Source organism: Silurus meridionalis, chromosome 22 (assembly GCF_014805685.1).
Source record: "Silurus meridionalis isolate SWU-2019-XX chromosome 22, ASM1480568v1, whole genome shotgun sequence".
Lineage (NCBI taxonomy): Eukaryota > Metazoa > Chordata > Actinopteri > Siluriformes > Siluridae > Silurus > Silurus meridionalis.
The window spans coordinates 9,347,389-9,366,693 of NC_060905.1; the positions used below are offsets into that span (position 1 = coordinate 9,347,389).

A 19,305-nucleotide genomic window follows, 5' to 3' on the forward strand; every position below is an offset into this window, starting at 1 on the left:
AAGGGGGAAGGAAGGTGGGGAAGAAAGCAACACGTATCCGGTGGGACTGGGTTTCTGAGTGGGAGAGAAAAAGAGAGAGAGAGAGGGGGGGAGAGAGGGAGAGAGAGACGCACAGTAGAGTTCCTCGGTAGAAGAGATTTGTTCGCTTTGCTGCACGAAGCCTCGCTTTTGTCCGGGGAATTATGAGGAACCTTTGGATGATATCGACCCTCTTCTTGACGGTCTTTCTTTTTGGAGAAAGGGTGAGTTCACCTTTTGTTTAGTTTATGTTTGTTTGTTTATTTATTTATTTATTTTTTTAAACCTTCTTAACTGATGCAAAACTCTTTCCATGCCCCTGCCTTCCACGTCTGTAACCAGACTAAACCCCCAACCTGAGGTTAGTTCCTCCAGAGTTGCTTTTCATTCCAAGCAAACTAAAGCTGTAGCCCGACTCTTCTGAACCAAACCTCACTGAGACTGCAACACACAAACTCCTTTTCAACTTCACACCAACACATTGAACACCTTCTCAAAGCTGCCTTTCGATTGACTCCAGTAGTACACCATGAGAAACGGTTCACAAGGGTCAGCAAACAAATTAAACCCATTTTGTTTACCTTGCATGATGTTTTCACGGCTGTTTGTACACAACTCCAGGAGTTCAGCAGTGCACGACTTTGATTTGTGTTTATTATCAACAAACACTGATACATAATGTTAATTTGCATCAAACCTTCGCTACACCTGGTAGAACGTTTCAATGTAAAATAATTAACACTCCTCAGCATCCATGCAGCAAATCTGCCCATTTATTTATTTATTATTTACACTACATGATGTTTTCGAGGAGATTCTAACATTTGCTCAGCTTCAGGTTTATTGGAAATGGATTGATAACATGTAGCGATGGACGTAAACAGTCTGCAGACCCCTGTGAACGTGTCGGGTTGATAAAATAAAAACCCCAAATAAAGTGTCTGAACATTGTAACCCAATATATAATAGGAATAAATCAAATTATTTTAGGGATAATTAGAAGAAATTCGCAGTAGCCTGGTTTTGTGTTCGCACCATTTTTAATTTTAGTATTTAGTGTGAACCGACAATCAGTCTCCTGACTAAAAGTCATTTTCATACAGCTGTCATGAATGAAATGATTCTGATTAACCCCAGATAAAATCAGCCGTTACTGAAAGATTTCTTCACATCATCTTATTTTTAATTGATTGCTGAAGGTTTTCGAAGTGCTCACACAGCATGCATAGTATTTCGATTATTTAAAGGTATTGTTTAATTTGTAAAACATTACATGTACCCTGGAACACTAAAAAACCCATCATCAATAAATAGAGAAAACAGAGCACCACAGTACCCTCACCAAGAACAGGACATCCCTCCACACTATATATAAAAGGGAAAAGACAAAAACTTACCAGGGAGCCTGCCAAGAGACCCACAGCTACATGAAAGGAGCTGCAGGGAAATCTGCCGAATACTGATTACTCTCTGCATGTGACAACAATCTGTCATAGTTTTCACATGTCGGGGTTGTGGAGTCAGGGGGTTAGAGGGAATATTTAGAGAATAAACAGACAAACTCGACTAAACCACCCCAAACCATGTGGCAAAAAGTGTTGTGATCTGATAAGTCTCAAACGTATTATAATTACATTAATAATAATGAAATATTTACATAACTTCAATTCAAAAAGGTATGTTTGGTGCAAAAAACAAAAAAATGCAAATCACCAAAGTGTAGCATGGTGGTGGAAGCTTTGTGCGTTAGTGCTGCCTTTCTTCAACCAAAAGATTTTAAGATCTTAGGTCTCACAAATAAGCTATAGTTGTTTGTTAGTATACTGATGACAAAAAGAATGTTACCATCCAACATGGCAGTCACCCAAAGTATACATCCAAATCAACAAAGAAAAAAAAATTTGTAAAGTTCATGAATGGCTGAGGCGGAGACCAGTCCTGAATCCTGCTAAAAATCTGGGAACATATTGCACCATGCTGATCACCTCTTCCCCAAAGAACTAAATGGTCAAAAGGTCAAAAGGTGCTTTAACAAAAGATTAGTTATATGTTGTGGATGTGTTTTTAATTTTTCTTTCTTTCTGCTAAAATGTTTCTGATTGGTTTTCCAATAAATTTTAATTTTTTTCTAACTATATATATATATATATATATATATATATATATATATATATATATATATATATATATATATATAGATGGAAAAACAAAGAGGTTGCAGTTTGAGCTCGTGTACCAGAAAGTTTTTCCAGCGTACTTCCAGAAACGTTTATTTTAACAAGACATTCTGCAAGAAAACTTTCGGGTTTATTACAGTAGTCAAAATGTTTATCTGTACCATAAATAATTTTGATTATGTAATACAAACAACAGGAATAATCAAGGCTGTTTAAAACAAATAAATAAAATAAAAAACCCTACAAAAATCTCCTTATTTAGTTTTATTTTTTTTCTATTATAGCATAATATTATACCATACTAATTTGGCACTGTGGTTTCACATGGCAAGGCATGTTCACTGTGAAAGTACAGGTCCAAGATACCCTTAAATTGTAACTAACGTAAAAGAAAATTAAACCTTTTTATGTGCATAAATTGTAGTCATATTAGCTAACTTGCATTTGAACTGGGGTAGATGAAGTACAGCATTACATCTAATATAACTAACTTGTACTTGACTCACTCTTTAGATGTTGTAGTTCAAAGAAATCTTCTTTTTGTCCATTCTTTTTGCCTTAAATCTTTCCCTTGTATGTCTGCAGAGGCATTTTTGCACTGATCTGGATTGATTTCTTTTTATGCATTTGATGTTGGCCTTCATACACATCGCTCAATTGCAGACAGCTTCGCAAAAGACGATTGTTTTGACAGCTTCATGACAATATAAGCACAAATAATTTAAAAGGATCTGCAGGCTTTAGAAAAGTAGCCAGCCCCGATGGCAAGAAGACCAGCTGCACCACAGTAATTGCGCCATTGAAGTCTTCATGTTTTACTCCCTGAAGGCACAGCATATGCACACAGGTTACATGGGCGCCAGGTCTTCCAACCTATAATGCTAATTCCACCATTTAACTAAGTGATCTTAAATCACATCAAATCATGTATTATCCAGCTTTGCATGTCCACAATGAAGGCGTGGGTAATTGCCCAGTAACGCTGTTTTTGCTGCCTTTTTTTTTGGGTTTGTGCAACAATGCTTTAGATTTGAGAAACTGATTGTGAACTTTGCACTTTATATACATAATGTATAAACCTGGGCATGCAGTTATGGGGAAAAGAACGCACTTGTGGAGTATTTTTCCTTTTGTTCCATGACAATTTGCTGATTCTAAATCTTGTAAAAAACATTTAATATTGTGATCTATTCAGAGTTTGACGACATGTTTAAGGTTGCAAAATGTCCATGAAATTAGCTTCCTTGACCACCTTTTTTTTGTGCTAAAAAAAACAAAACAAAATGCAAAATCATCCAGTCAGAGAGTGGTTTGTCCTAAGTACTTGTTGAAAGATGTAAAGCATTACTGCTGACCAATCAGAATCAAGCATGAAACATCATTTGGAGTTATATAAATAGTCTAAAATTATGCCACCAAAGGTATTATTAGAATGAGCTGTTCTGTTTCAGTTGAGTGTGGCTTTAATTCTGTACACATATGAACTAACTAAAGGTTGAGAGTTTTTGTTGCTTGTGTTTTCGGATTAAGGTGTCTGTTGGTTTAGTCGGTGTCAAAATATCAGGCTAACATTCAATAAATCGTAGGCGTAGTGGGTTTCAGAATAAACATTGAGCTTATCATTACCATATGACCGGGGAGACTACAGAAGAAATAAAATGGAGATATCTAGAATGCGACTGATGAACAATTCTGGATGTAGGAATAGAGAATAAGCTTATAAAGGAAAGGAAAGCTAGAGCCACTGATGCAAACTTATAACACTTTTATTGATATATAACATGAAGATGAACCCCTACCAGAGGAAGAGTAACAGAAAGAGTTAACTGGGGGGAAAAGCACATAACACCTTCTCTGTGAAACATGGTGACATGGTTACATACAGCTGCCAATGAAACGATGACTCACTTATCACCAGTAAAGCTATGACTCCTGACAGCAGCAGGATGGATTCTGACGTGTATGAAAAATTCATAACTGTTCCAACCAGACGTCTTTTAAATTTTACTGGATGGTGCTTCACCTTGCAACAATTTGAAATGCAGTACCAAAGCAACTTTGGGATTTTTATTTTTTCCCTTTCAGAGGACTGAATTGTAATGCTCCTGAAATAAATATATAAATTGTGTAATGGATGTTTCTTTGAGGAATGACAACGCAAAAGAGAAGACATACAGTGTCGGGTGATGCCCGAGACACAAACTTCATATCATTTATTTTCTCTTGATGTTCTGTATTACTTTGGTGCCTTTTGAAATAGACCTGTCTAAAAGCTTTCTACATGAGAGGTTCAATTACACAGAAATATTGGGCATTATTCACTTTTGCTTTTCATTTTGATTTACAATGTCAACAAAAAGCTCAGTTGCTTATAGGCAATGAAATATCAGTTGTTTTTTTTTCCTGCAAATTTAGAAATGTGTCTCAGTGTCATCATGGCAAAACACAGCCTGTTCACTTGTAGACAGTAAAGACAGTTATTCAGCTCTATTCTGGATTTCTGTAATTCGACTGCAATACTGGCATCACCCCAATGTGACACCTTTCCATTTCATAATTATTCCAGCTGGAAAAGACCATCGTATTCACTGAGATCTAGCACTTTGTCATATTTTCTTTTGTACTAAAACACATCCAAATATTTGTAATACATTTTTTATTACATGTGATGTCATTTCCCCATTTATTACTTCATTTAATAGTACATTTAGACCACGCCATAAGCCATTTTTAGTTTTGCACATTTGGTGCATTTTTTATTTTTATTTTTATTTTTTTTAAGAATTGTTTTTGTGACAGTTTGGAAATATTGGTTATCGATCGTATAAATAAATGAATGTCAACACATTGATACATCAGCAACAGGATTAGCATTTTTTGGTGCTGCCACAGCTCCAGGGTTTAATTCTGAGTTCAGGTTGCTGCCTGAGTGAACTTTCATATGCTATCTTTGTGCCGCCATCGATTTCCAATGGGTTCCTTGGTTTCCCCAACCCCATCCCACTAGGTAGTTTAGCAACCAGACTGGCATTCAATTCAGTGTACATTCTCGCCTCACATCTAGTGTGCCTGGGATTGGTTCTGGATCCACCCCAACACTGACCAACATAATGTAATGACAATGAATGAATAGACAAAGTTCTGTTTTCACCTCTTTCACCTCTTAACAATGAGTCAAAGCTTAATGCTAACTCTGATTATATGTAGACTTTTATGGCTATTAAGCTCATTAAGTACAGATTAATGTTCAGAGTTTCTTTTGCCATATTCTACAGCTCACTGTTATCTGAGCATTTTATATGGTCAGTCAGGTAACACAATACAAGGAGCAGATGTAGGAAGGAAAAGAAAGGCAGCAAAGAAAACTTGTTTATTTATATATATATATAATGGTCCGGTGCATGTTGTTAAAAGTAAACGATGATCTCATTAATTGAGTGCTTCTGTATTATCAGCTGTTGTTTGTCTGCCTTGTGTTTTTAATGGCTCATTATTTTGCATGAGATCACTAATTATGGCAGTCAGCCATTAGAGAGTTTGATAACTGGTCCAAGTAAAAGAGCTATACTTTTGAAATTTGTATCGTATCACATCTTATTACATGTTGTTCTGTTATGTAATGAATGACTCTCAGTTGGCGTTAGCGCCTGCAAATCTGGCTCGAGTCTTGCCTAGGATTTTGGTGACGTGCCATAGGACTGGCATCAGCCAAGGAGTAATTCCATGCTTCACTGGCATGCTGGTTTGTTCTAAGACTTACCATTGATTGGAGCTTCAGTCAGTGTGTGCCCTGTAGCCATGAAAAAAGCTGCATCAATCTCAGTGAAAGCTGGCATAGCGCATTGATTCTCTATGCTGGCACTGTGTTGACATTAGAATTAAAGTGGCCTGTCAGGGAAAAAGGCAAATGTGTGTTGGTCACAGTTGATGCATTTGTTGAAACCACAAAAAGTAGGCCTTAAATTAGTAGTAGGATTTATTTGTTCGGGATACACTTTCCAGCAGAAAATCTTACAGTTTATACTTGCAGAATAAATCAAACGGCATTAGCAACCTGTTCAGTGATGACTTTTTACCCAAAATTCCGCAATCGTTTTAATGACCCGGAAATACAACAACAAAAAAAGCTGTTGTGATCGCAATTAGTCTAACTTCCATTTTGGTCCTGCTTTAGTTGTGTGTGGTGCTAGCGATGAATAAGCACTTTTTTAATTCATCACATATAATTTCATCCAAGGGCGTAAACAAGAAGAAAACCAAAGTAATAGATTTTATACAGCAGTACGAAAAGGCAGATTATTAAAAAAAAAATTAAGTTAAAATTTTTAGTCCATTGTATAGTCCTTTTAATAGAATGTTTTGCCTTGAATTTACATTTTGTTGCATCAGTAATTAGCGGCTCATTCAGTATCCTTCATGGAAAGTTTTATTCTGCAAAGTGGAATTCAGCCTGGTGTGGGTCATTTTTTTTCCTTTTTCTTTTTTTTTTTTTGGTAAGTGGAGATTTGTCAGAAAGTGAGGTCACTCTTCTGCTTTTAAAATGGACATTTATGCGAGGTCTTAACTACCTCACCACCTGAGGCAGACGGGTAATAGCTGAGTACTACGTCTGTCCCTAAGGTCTTAAGGCAGAGGAGCGAGCTGTTAATTGTTTTGTCTCACTTGCTCATTTCACTATGTTTTAAAATCGTCACGACCGAGTGAAACTCATTTTGCAGTGGTGTGCGTTTGCTACTGGCAGCGTCAGAATAGCAGATGAGCTCGACTGTTTAGAGCGAAACAGTTTCTCATCGCATCAGTTTTGTGTCAGTTTTTTGATGGATGCCTACACTATTTTCTGCCCATTTTTTGCTCTCTTGAGGATGGGCTTCCTGTTTTTGTCTTTTAGCTGTGTGAGAGACAAAACTAGGAATTTACACTGTTTTCTCAACCTTCAGACTCTTGGCACTTTAGAATCCTTGAAAAAACATGCTGTACAGTCTAGGGCACCTCTAAACAAAACTCCTTAAAATTGCCATTAGTTTCTATTATGGTCTCTTGTGATTGATTTGCTATTGTTTGCACTGAGTTGACTCATTGTTAGAAAAAAAAAAAGTATCATCCTTAAATGAAGGTTCAGATTGTATACATGAGCTGGAGCTTAAAAGTAGCTCTAAAATTGTTGTTGATTGTATTCAGTTATTTATAATGATTGTTTTAACAACAGCTCTGGGAGTGTATATTAAAGCTTATTATATTGTTTCAATTTTAAAAAATAGACTGTTATCTCCAGTGTCATTATTTTATTATTATAATATTTTTTCTTCTCAAATAATACGTGATCACAGGCATTAATTCATTTCTTAATTAAAATCCTTGAATCTAAATTGCTGTGGTATAAGAAGACTAAGTCAATTTTGCACTTTTTATGATGTTACAGTTTGGCTGGTGTGAGAGCTTCTGGGAAAAAAAACTAAACAAACAAAAAACTGGGCTGTTACCAGATTAAAAGCCCAGGTGTTTGACTTTCCTGCGATCTTTCCTGGGGTATTTTTAGAAAACTGCTTTTGTGTATAACAGCTCATTTCACAGGAAGAAGTAATTAGTGCAAGCTGAAGATCATAGGTTGTGAGTTCAAACGCCAGAGCCTTTAGATGATTCTCTTACCTCTGAACTGCTCAGTTGCTTTGAGTAAATGTGTTTGCCAAATGAGCAGATGTAAATGCAATAAACCTGCATAGGCATTAATTGATGATCGTAGAATAAACCCCTGTATTTCATCTCCGTAATAAAGTTACATGCATAATGTGTCAATATTGAACGTGAATCCAGGTTAAATGTAAAATAATTGTACATAAAAACGCAATGGAGTTTAATTGTAAAATTCGAAAAAGGTGACACGGCAGCCAGACGGATGTCTATTTAGTCACACGGCTGAGCAGAAATGTAGTGTTCCTTCGTAGGCATGTTGAACCTCTCAGTAGTGTCATGTGTCCAGTAGGTGAAAAGGGAATGATGGAAATGGAAGCATACACAGAGTAGTGTTCCAGCTCACAGAAATGTCAGTACTGTCACACAAGAGAAGAGGAAGTAGATGTTTTTCACTTAGGTAATAGAAAAATGAAATCATTGTTTTTATTTAACTCTTGATAAGTAGCAAAGAGCACATTTGCATACATGTACATAATCATTATATCAGGTGTTGTCTCTTTGCTCTCGTCTCTTATTAAAACTGTCTTCAATTTGCTTGCATTTAGAAATCGGTTGTTCAAACCCACCTCTTAGAACAGAGTCCCTTGGCACACTCATTCGCTTCACATCACACTTAATGGCCTCCACAGGCCGGTCTCTCAGGGCCATGAAGGAACTCTTGCTCTTGTTTTGCCATCAGACACGCACTATCCAGCCCGACCGATTCTCTCCCCACAGTGCTATTATTACTCAGGCTAAAGCTGCTTCTATGAACACTGACATTATTCTTTCTCCCATTTTCTCCATACAGATGGAAAGAATGATGAGGTGGTGCTGGTGGGGGGAAGGAGAAATTTGTCTAGCTTCACTCTCCTAATGTTAACCTTGTATATATCAGCAGCAGAAACATCTGCGAGACGTATGTGCATTTGTTTTGTAGCGGCCATTTTTCACTGCCTTTTTTCTCCCTAAAACCTGGAAGTTGTTGCGCTACACAGATAATGTTTTGCATACCACTGGCAATTTACAAACTGTACAAGCAGGATCGAGAACAGCAGAAATAGCAATAGTCTAAAAGAAATGTTAGATATCATAGTTCTGTTTACTCATCATTATATATATTTTTTTAAAAGTAGATTGGTATTAAGATTTTCCTCTTCAGGATGTTGAGTCAAATGAAGCCTTACTTTTTTGTGTTGCTAATTACTATTAGGTGTAATACATAAATCTGTAATTTTTTGTTAAACCATATATTTTCAGTTTGTGTTTCAGTTTTTAATTGACCTTGTTTTCGCTAGAAAAATCTTTTGAATCTTCAGTTCTAGTTTGTCACACATTTAGTATTTTGGTTTTAACTTACCTTGTAAATATGTAAATAAATTACGTGAATAGAACAAGGCACATGCAATGTGAATTTGTAATGGTCCAGTTACCTAAGATTTCTTGCACAAACCTTTGGGTAACTAATTGACAGGACTTTCTGAAGATCATAATAACCACTAATTGCTATTTAAACATTTAGTCACTAGTTTGTGGTCATTTTTGTGTTTAATTGCAACAAACACTTTACAGTTGACACTGAGAGATCTGTTTTGAACAGATTTGAAGTGGACAATAAACACACTTCTTTAAGCACACTGTTTTTGTCAGTGACGGGCCGTGCATTTTGTACCTGGGCCTTCAGTGGGGACTTACCCGACTTAATCCACCTTTTAATACCACCAATATCACGTCGCAATTATAAAAACCATCAATACTATACAAAAACACAATATAACAACGTGTGGCATTACAGAGAGAGAGGCATTTCGCATATGGAGGGTGAATACCATTTTACTACAGCAAAAAAAAGTTAGGACAACTACAAACCTCTACACTACAACCGCAACTGTGCACCTACATCATCTGGAGCAGTTCATAATCAATATTTGTCTAATAACATGACAAAAACATGAAAATAAATTTAATAAAATACAACCTACTAACCAGAGATGCAGACTCATTATTTGCACCACTCCTCAGAGGCTGTAAGCCAGTGGTACCACTCATATTCACTGGTCTGGAAGTGGTGAACAAACCCTTTCCTGGGCTGAGACAAGCTAGCTAGCTTCGGGGCTGGCCGACCTCCTCACGATGTCTAGCTCTTCTGGAAAATTTATTTTCAAGTATGTCCGAGACCAAATTAATTTCTCTTCCTCCATATTCTAGGAAAAAACAGATGTGTTTTGCTAGTCAAACTTGGCTGTAACACTTTCTCTCTGACCAACAAATCGGAGGACGGAAAAATGCTGACGCTATGACAGCGAATATGAAATCTGATTGGTTAAGGAAACAAACTCGTTGCTAATATTCTCTATGGTAAAAAGGCCAGCAGTACAGATTTTGAAGGCCCTGGGCAGATTAGATTTACATGGCAGCATATTGAGGCTGAAATCTGATTGGGCAAAAAAATCGAACATACACGTACAGGAAGCAGTGCAGCCAAGAGAAACGCTACGAAATAAGGAGAATAGACTGTTGGAAATAAATTACTAGATTTCACGGAACAAATATTAGAATTAAAGTTGCAAATGTAGGTCAGTGCTTCTGATGGTGTTTAGGCCAGCAGAGAAGGCCTTGCTTGCCCTGACCGCTCGCCACTGGTTTTTGTCTTATTGTTGAGATTGCGAGATGATGCCATAGCCATCTGTCCAAGAGAACAAAATCCTCTTCGAGTTGGAGGGATGGCATAAACTCTCGTTCTTATTAATCACAGCAACACTAACCAATCATGGGCATTTGTAAACTAACATAAGGGTCAAAAGGTTTGCATATTCTTCAATGTGTTCTACATTGCCCTGTGATGTCACACGAGTAGCAGTTTGAAAGATGTGCTTGGCTTCATGTGATTCGGAGGAAACAGTAGTGGTAGCTGTTGTATGATAGGGGAATGAAATAGGGTGAGAAATAAAAAAATAAAGAGACCGGAAATGATTATATGACATTACAGATTTTTGAAGCACATCTAAAATACTTCACTGAAACTGCATCCAGACTGTGGATGACAATGCCTGGAATAGAGAGTGAGATTGTCCTTTCATTTCCTATTGCTTTTAGCCTGGCATGCTTTAGTACAACAAACAGAAAACTCCTTCAGAGGATTATGTTTGTAAAAAACAGTAGTTGTAGACTGTAGAAGATGTGGAGGGAGCAAAGCCCTTTAAACATTCTGTTATCTGCATTTAGCAGAGGTCAGAGATCTGAACTCCTCACTGTGAGGGTTCTGTGCTATGTGGTGAGAAACAACAGGACACTCCATTTGTTAATGCAGTCATGATGCGAAACAATTCCGCCTACAGGACAGTGACAAATGTCCAGACATGCTTCCTTGCTGAGTTGCTTGTTTATTCGAAATGCCATATGTGGATCAGAGACACGCACGTTTCAGACATTTTGAATTTTGCCACACTGATAAAATGACTTAAACCTCGACTAATCTGGAATGAATACAGCATCCATTTAATTTGACTCTCGACACCATTCTGTCTACATAACATCACATTTTGTCATGGGCCAGCCAGCAGATTTCATCTGATATACCATAATTGTAAATACCTCAATGGTTCTTTAAACGTGCATTTCTTTCAATCATCGTATGTCGGCGCAAATGTGTCACCATGTGGTCAGCGAAACGTTTCTCTTTGTGTTTGAAATTACTGCGGAAAAAAAAAACGCCACGGTACATTTAGCACATCTGTGATCGCTCATAATTACGAGGGCTCTTTATTATCTCTCAATCACGCCTTATTGAAATCTCCACTGTGCTTTGTAGAGCAGAAGAATGCGCATTAATGTCATTTCCATTCTTTCCAGCTTTATGATCTGGCTACATTGCTAACGCAGTGCGATATTACGCCAATTTATACCAGTTGCTGTATACGTGCTGCATTAAACAAGCTGCAGATTTACTTCATACTTTAAATCTGGGATAAATAGACTTGGACTTCATATAATTAGAAGTGGTGTTTCTTGGCACATGTGTTAATCTTAAAATCTTATATTTCAATTAATAAGAAATCCTATAGAGAATACATAAATATCACTGGCATCAGAAGCAAACATATGGGATCTGTTATTGCTTTGTTAAACGCACAGTGGCATAAAGTGAAGCTCTTGTCTAGTTTCTTGGAAAAAATCCTCATTAGCAGAATTTAGAGAACTGAAAGGCCGTCTCTCCGGCTGCTATAAAGCATCGATTTCCTGAGAGCTGGTGGCAGACACCATGTCCAATGCATTTACACTGTGACTTCCTAATCAAGCACAGAGAGAGTACATTTCACATAAAGGAGGGTTGAGACAGCAAGGTGAATTGTTCAGGAAAGATTGAACACTAGGAGAGATTTTAAATAACTTTGGGTCAAACATCCAAATCCTCAGTGCAGTTTATTATAAAAAATGTTTTAAACATGTTCATGCACATTAACATGACTTCTCAGTGAGCAGGAGTTAATCTGCACTAATGCACTAGTGTTAACACTTATCCTCCGTGCTGTAAACTCCTGCAGGTCTTGGGTATTGCTCAGTTTAAAAGACAGTAGGGGATTGAGAAGCATTAGAGGGGCACAAATGTGTTTTCTTTTATGCAGATACAAATGACAGGCTCGTTTCAAAGCTGTTCTTTGAGCACTGCATGTGGTCCGTCATCCAGAGCAGGAATTATTGGTCTCTGAACAGGGTAGTGTCATCCGCAGATGATATTTTGGTTTTTTCTTTTTTGCTCTCCGATGCAAATTTGACAGAATGTTCCAAATCCCTCTGGAGACAGTAATTACTAAGCACATATATAATTCTGTTTTAGAAATTTCACGAGAAGGCAAGCTAAGAGTTTTGAAACTGTTAATGCTGTACAGTGTTCTGTAATTGTTTCAAAGCTTAAATATGGTGTCTGAGTATGTGTAGAGAGTGCACAGTCGGGATACACAATGGAAAATATTTCTGACTACAGTGGAACCTCGGGTTACTTTATTCGTAACCTGAAAAGTTCGTATCCCGATACAAATTTCCCCATAATAATGAACAGAAACTTCGGTAATTCGTTCTGGACAACCAAAAATATTACTTAAATAAAAATAAAGCCAATATTCACTAATATTATTTACTTTTAACATGTTATATTAAAATTATACCACATAAAAACATACAAAAGAGGAAAAGATCTTTACCCGGGTACTTTCCCTTTGAGAAGACTCGCTGCAGGAGACGACGTCAGAGAAGGGGAGGAGGGAGAGTTATTGTTTGAAGGAGAATCTTATTATATTATATTATTATATATTATTATATATTATATTATTATATATTATTATATATTATATTATAGAATATTAAAGACAGTGTTATTAACACGAACGCTGAGACAATTGTTGCATTAGAGGAAAATGAGAGCTGTTTCTTTAAGGCTACTATCAGTTGGTATTGAAGTCCAGAGTGAAATTCATTATGGGTATTGTACTGGAAAAGACTGTAACCCTGCTAATCTATCTTCATAAAAACAAGTAAAGTGGTTATGCATCGGCTAATGTTGTCCATCTCATCATTCCACGAGCATCAACTAACGAGTTGTTACGCTGCTGCCGGGAAAAGTTCAAGCGGATAAGTAACACGATGCTCTCGCTAGGGACACAGGACGCTAACTGATGTGACGAGCTGCGTGGATAGAGCAAAAACAACCAACTTGCCTGCGATTTTTTGGTGAGCGGCGTTCGTATCCCGATATATTGTTTGTAACCAGGGCAAAATTTTGATGAACTGCGATTCGTAACCTGAATTATACGTATGCCGGGGCGTTCGTAACCCGAGGTTCCACTGTATTTGGCTTTCTACTAAATAATAAATGGTGCATGTAAGTACCATAGTAGGCAATATAGCAAATCACAAATCATAGGAAATAATGAATAGGTTATAAATACTGGAGAAATAATTGTGATACCATTTACACTATTAGAATCTTATGTTCCTATCTTATTCCTCTTCTATTACAGCAATGTTTTAGCTGTAGTATTTTTAATGCAGCAATACCGTTTCATTTTAAACGGCATGTTATGTTTAGTTATGTTTCATTTTGTTACATATAAAGTCAGTTGTTTCCTAACCTGCCAATCATTTTCTCTGTAGCACTGGAGACTTTTTTACAAAAATGGCAAATCTCATGAAAAACCTATCAACAGTTACAAGTGCTTTTACTATGTTAAGGTGGACTGTTCACTATGAAAGTCCTTGTGCATCTTGTTACTGTAGAAGAGCATTGCTGTAACAGAATATGAATTATCAGAAGGTGAAGCATTCAACATATGTGGGTATTAGTTGCAATAATTTGGCTGAGACTTTAGCTAGCAAAGTCCTTCAGAGATTTTGTTTCCATTTTTACAAATGCTTTTTTTTTTTTTTACAAAGAAATTTTTTAAAAAGAACTGATGACTGATGACAATAACAATGATGATGGTACTTATAATAAGTCTGGTGATATTTTTAATATTTTACTTTTATAAAGACGTAGGATGGAGGAGATGGAATCCAATAGTAGATTTTGGTCATGAATTCTCGGTTCAAAGGTAATTTTTTAAATTGCGCATTGATTACAAGTCATTGTGTTCTGATATATCCTGTTGGTATGTATGTATGTGTGTATATATAATATATAATATATATGCACATTATGCATAATGTTTAAAATAAAAAAAAGTGTGCCTGCCTTCAGGCTCGGTTTGATTTCTAGTGCTACAGTTCCTAAGTAGCTCTGTCAAAGCTCTTGTGATAGATCTAGGATAAGTACTGCATTGCAGCTCTTTATTGCTTTGTCTTTTACTTTCAGTTTCTTGCAGTTCTTTGTCTTTTTTTTTTTTTACTGTAACTGTTATTCAGAATGCACAAATTATTTCCACCGTGAATGTGCTGCTTATCATTTTTCAATGTGAAGGAATTGTGGTGGAGAAATGAACTGCCTCACACAAACCCCACTCCATTTAAAAGGTTAGGTAGAAAAAATGTATCTGTTGAGAGTGTGATTATTTCGATTATATTCGGTCATTCTCACTGATAAATAATTTGGATCAATCTTTTATTTCTTTCGGGCTTGTGCTAGCTTGTGAAGGAACAAGAGAGGTGACATAAGGACATAAAGTAATGTACATAAATCAAAAGCCAGTTTTGTATAATAAATTATATTTTTTAAATCTTGTGTGTCCTAAGTGTGTTTTAGTATGACTCTAAAAAGAAATACTTCATGGAATATTTTATACATTGGGAAAAGCAGTAAACTTCATATTGTCCTAAATGGTTGCAATGATTTATTAATTGGATTGTAATTTATGTGTTAACACTTTGAGAGTAATAACAGTCTTCATTTTAATAAAACCTGCAAACTGTAAGATCAACTTGGACTAAAAAAACACTTTTCCTAAACTCACACTTCAAATGTCTGCATGTTTGTCTGAACGAAACTAATGAACATGACTATTCATGGCAGGACAAATGTTTCAGTGCTTCGATGGACAACTCTGAATGATCCTCCATGAATTCCACATCCAGTTATCCAATTTTTCTGGAGTTCCTCAACCCACTGATGGACAGGGAAAAATGTAACAACTTTCTGGAATTGTGGAAAGGAAACTTGTAGCACCGTGAACAGGGCGAAACAGTGTGTGAAGCTATATGATACAATTTAAAAACAGGAACATGTAATGAATGACCTTGTGTTATGGACAAAGTGGGTTGATATTACACTTCAGCAAAAGTTTTTCCTCAGTGCAGGTGCTCTATATCTAGATCTATGGCTTCAGGGGTCTGTTGAGAAGAGGTGCTTTCTCCAACATGCTTTTCATCATGAAATATTAAAGCGCAGGCTAGCTGTGGGTATGTGACCTATTTCTGTTTGCTGGAATTATTTACATAACATAAAAAATGAATTTAAGTTTTGGCCACGCGCTTTGAATGTTCTCCACAGGCGTTTGAAGTGGCCAGAGTGACATCCTCTGTGGTATTGCCTAGTATCCTGTGAATATGTCCTGATTTGGCTGGTGAACCCCAGGAAATTTGACTAATCTCTAACTTGTGCCACAGTCCCCCTGCTCATTTTCCAAACTACTAATCCCCAGTGTAGCCGTGCCTCTGCATGAAAGGGTTATTTGGCCTATGGAATTCCTGCTGTGGCTGGATCCATGTTGCAACAGTTCATATTTCTGTGTTAGCAGACGTTTCACATTTCTAAAAGTACAACCGGTCTTTATGCTCATGGTGAAATCTTCCATTTTGAGCTCTAACCACAGACTGTTCTAAGCTTAGATGGCATGAAGACTGAGATATAATGCCTTCCGTTCCTGCAACAGATATTGCAGGCTAATGGTGTTCATTGGAGATCGCTTGGCGCTTTCGGAGCACAAACGGAAAATCTTTTAGTAGCACTGCAGATTGTGGATAAGCCCCACATAATGAGATCACAAATCACCACCTGGTGCTTTCGCCTGCGGCCTGCGTACTTCCTTTATGCTATTATTTTGCGATTCTCCTACCTGCCTCGGGAACACAAAAGTGTTCCTCAGCTTCTGACTGAAAAACCAGTTTAGACACCCATCCCCTATGTTTTATTTCGCCAGTCCTGGAGGTTAATGGCTACACTCCTGCCTCTTAAATCAGTTATGTGAAAACTCTACTGTCATTTTTATCCTCTTATTGCTTTTCGCTTGCATTTTATACTTGCTTTCATTTTACCATTGTATTCTTTTTTTTTTTTTCTTTTTTTTCTAGCCATCACTTTTCGCCTTCCTGTTTGAATGACCAACCCCCCACCAAATACCACAGCCTTCTGACCCCTTTAGAGGCCAAATCCTCTTAATGTAAGATCTTAGGCATTAAGTTCTATCCCTTTGCAAAGTGACTCATTGATATGGAACAATTTACCCTAAACTGTTATTTCTAAAAAAAAAAAAAAAAAATAGAGGCACAATTACTTTCTAAATTAGGTGCAGCCATTTTATTCTAATGTCTGTGTAACATGTTAGTCTTTAAAAAGTACAACTATAGTAGAAGTACACTTCAGAACCTGAGAGTGTTGCTTGGTTATGTGGTTCTCACACTACCCTGGGGGGTCTGGGGCATGTTTAAGAAACAGCCAGAAGCAGATCTAGGCTCTTTTTTAATTTTCTGAAAAGGCCATTGTGGCATTGTTGTATGCTGGCCTTTACCCCCTTGCCCGGTTGAGACTCTTTCATGGCCTGCCCCCTCTGACCATGGAGAGGTTAATGAGCTGACACTTAAGAAGGGTTTCCTCTCATACGGGGGAAAAAGGCCAGGCCTGATACTGGACAAAGCATGCCACAGGCACTTGGGCTATAGCAGAAATCTGGATTAAATTAAACTTTGAACTGGCAGCTAATTTATACATCAATGTCCTACGAGTCGAGAACTTGGGCGGGGGGTGCTATGGAGCGTAAAGCCATGCCCTAATGCTGTCTGAGACCTTACCTATCTTCATCTGTGCAGGCTGGTGGAAGTAGTGCCTGTTAAGAATGAATAATGTGAAGGTCTTTTGTGACACACAGTGTGGCTGAGGTTATCTCCTTGTGTACATCCTTGACACGTTGCCTCTGTCTGGACACAGGGTCTGCTGTCAGTGCTTTCCTCTGCATGATGTTGTGGCTATTAGGGCTGTGTGTAGAAAACTATTTACTGATACAACCCCGCTGTCTGTATCGCTGTGCTATATAAAAAGTCCCAGCAGAGACATTCGATTCTAACAAGCTTTTTTTCACATTATAACTCTTGAGTTTACCCAGCGCTGTTTGGAATGCACTGTATAAAACATGAACTGATGATAATCTTTTAACCACTTTGGGTATAAACCATAAATCCATACATTTCCCCGTGCTCTGGGTCTTATGTTGCTTTGCAGTCAAAATACATAACCAGCTGCATTGCCTGCTGGTCCATGTGCTGTTCAGGGTGGTTACATATGCTCTAAGGATGAGCTTCCTGCTGACTTTTCCTCATGTGCCACCTGTGTTTAGAGAGCAGTGGAGGAAATTCCAGATGTACTGCCGGTCTGAAAGAGTTCATTCATCCTCATGGGCAGCGTGAGCAAAGCTGGGGGTTCCTGGAGCATTTTGGGGAATGTGTCGATGTTGGGATATGTGTGCTCATATTTGCTTTCCTACTGCAGCCTGATGGGTCAATTTGCTAGAAATAATAAGTGTACATTTATTAATTTCATAATCAGCAGTATTGTTTGTGCTTGTCTGAATGTTGCTATGATGCAAAGTTGTAAAATATTCTCCTAAACTTATTAAACATTAATATTCTGTTTTTGCACCACACAATAATCCAACATAATAAAAAAAAAAAAAAAACCTGCTGTGAAAGCTGCTATTCCTCAGATAGTTGGCAGGAAATTTCAGTCAGTTCCTTTTTCTTTCATCCAAGAAAGATCTGGCATGTAGGCTAGAGATGAGCCTTTCAACACGGAGTGTCGTTTAAACAGCGACAGCATGCAGCAGTGAAAGCATACATATCAGATACCAGCCAGCGGGACTGTCCAACGCTGTTTGCGATCGGCTGTCTGGTTGAGTTACACTTTCTCAGTCTCAGAGCTCAGCACATGACAGGTTTTTTGCACAGCCTCGCTAACGGTTTTGTAATATGTGCACCTCTGTGCACACATTGCCTGTTCACTGCTCTCCTGAGAAAGTTCAGCTTATATTTTCCAGTCCAGGCAAGTGCTGTGTTGGTGTAAGCCTGAAAGGTATGCAGTAAACCTAGAACACTGCATGTTCGCTTGTGGCCAGATGTGAGTTTCTTCCGTCCAGAGTCAGTGACTCTAAAATGGCTGTCGGGTTTGTCCTTTGTTACGCTATATGATATTTTAGAGGAGGTTGCGATCATTTGCAAAATAAATTATTCTTGGCAAGTTCATTTCAGCCTAAACTTGTTAATTGTGTTACAAGTCATTAATTTTTGCACTGTTAAAGATGATACATGACACCCATGACACATAACACTAAATCATAATTTTCATGGGCTTGTTGTGTAACAAAGTTACGTTTTCCCTTTTCGGGGGATTTCAGCATACTGAATGAGAGATGATGCGATAATTTTAAGAAAAAGCAGTGGGTCACATGACAGTCACATGACTAAAAAGCCATTTTTTTAATATCTCCTTTTCTTAGTTCACACTACAAAATGAAAATATATTTAAAGTATGGATTTTTTTTTTTTTTTTTTCTTCATCAATATTATTAAATGTGCTTCAAGTCAGATAAAAGATGATACTACAAGTATCATGTCACCAATTATTATTCTTTAATTTATATTTTATGTACCGTAGTTAATCTCATGCTTAGAAAATCAGTTTTCATTATGGAAACGGTATTTTTGTATAGTTCAGATACCAGTTTTTGAGTTTATAAAAAAAGTT

General features: G+C 37.3%; 1 protein-coding gene across 1 annotated transcript in view; it reads left to right on the forward strand.

Annotated features, from left to right (window-relative positions):
* Nucleotides 1-109: 109 nt before the first annotated feature.
* Nucleotides 110-19,305, forward strand: part of sdc2 (syndecan 2) — a 34,952-nt gene continuing 15,756 nt past the window's right edge. The window contains exon 1 of the mRNA XM_046834629.1: nt 110-242. Coding sequence (XP_046690585.1) covers nt 183-242 — 60 coding nt within the window. The 5' untranslated portion in view covers nt 110-182. The remainder of the gene's footprint in view (nt 243-19,305) is intronic.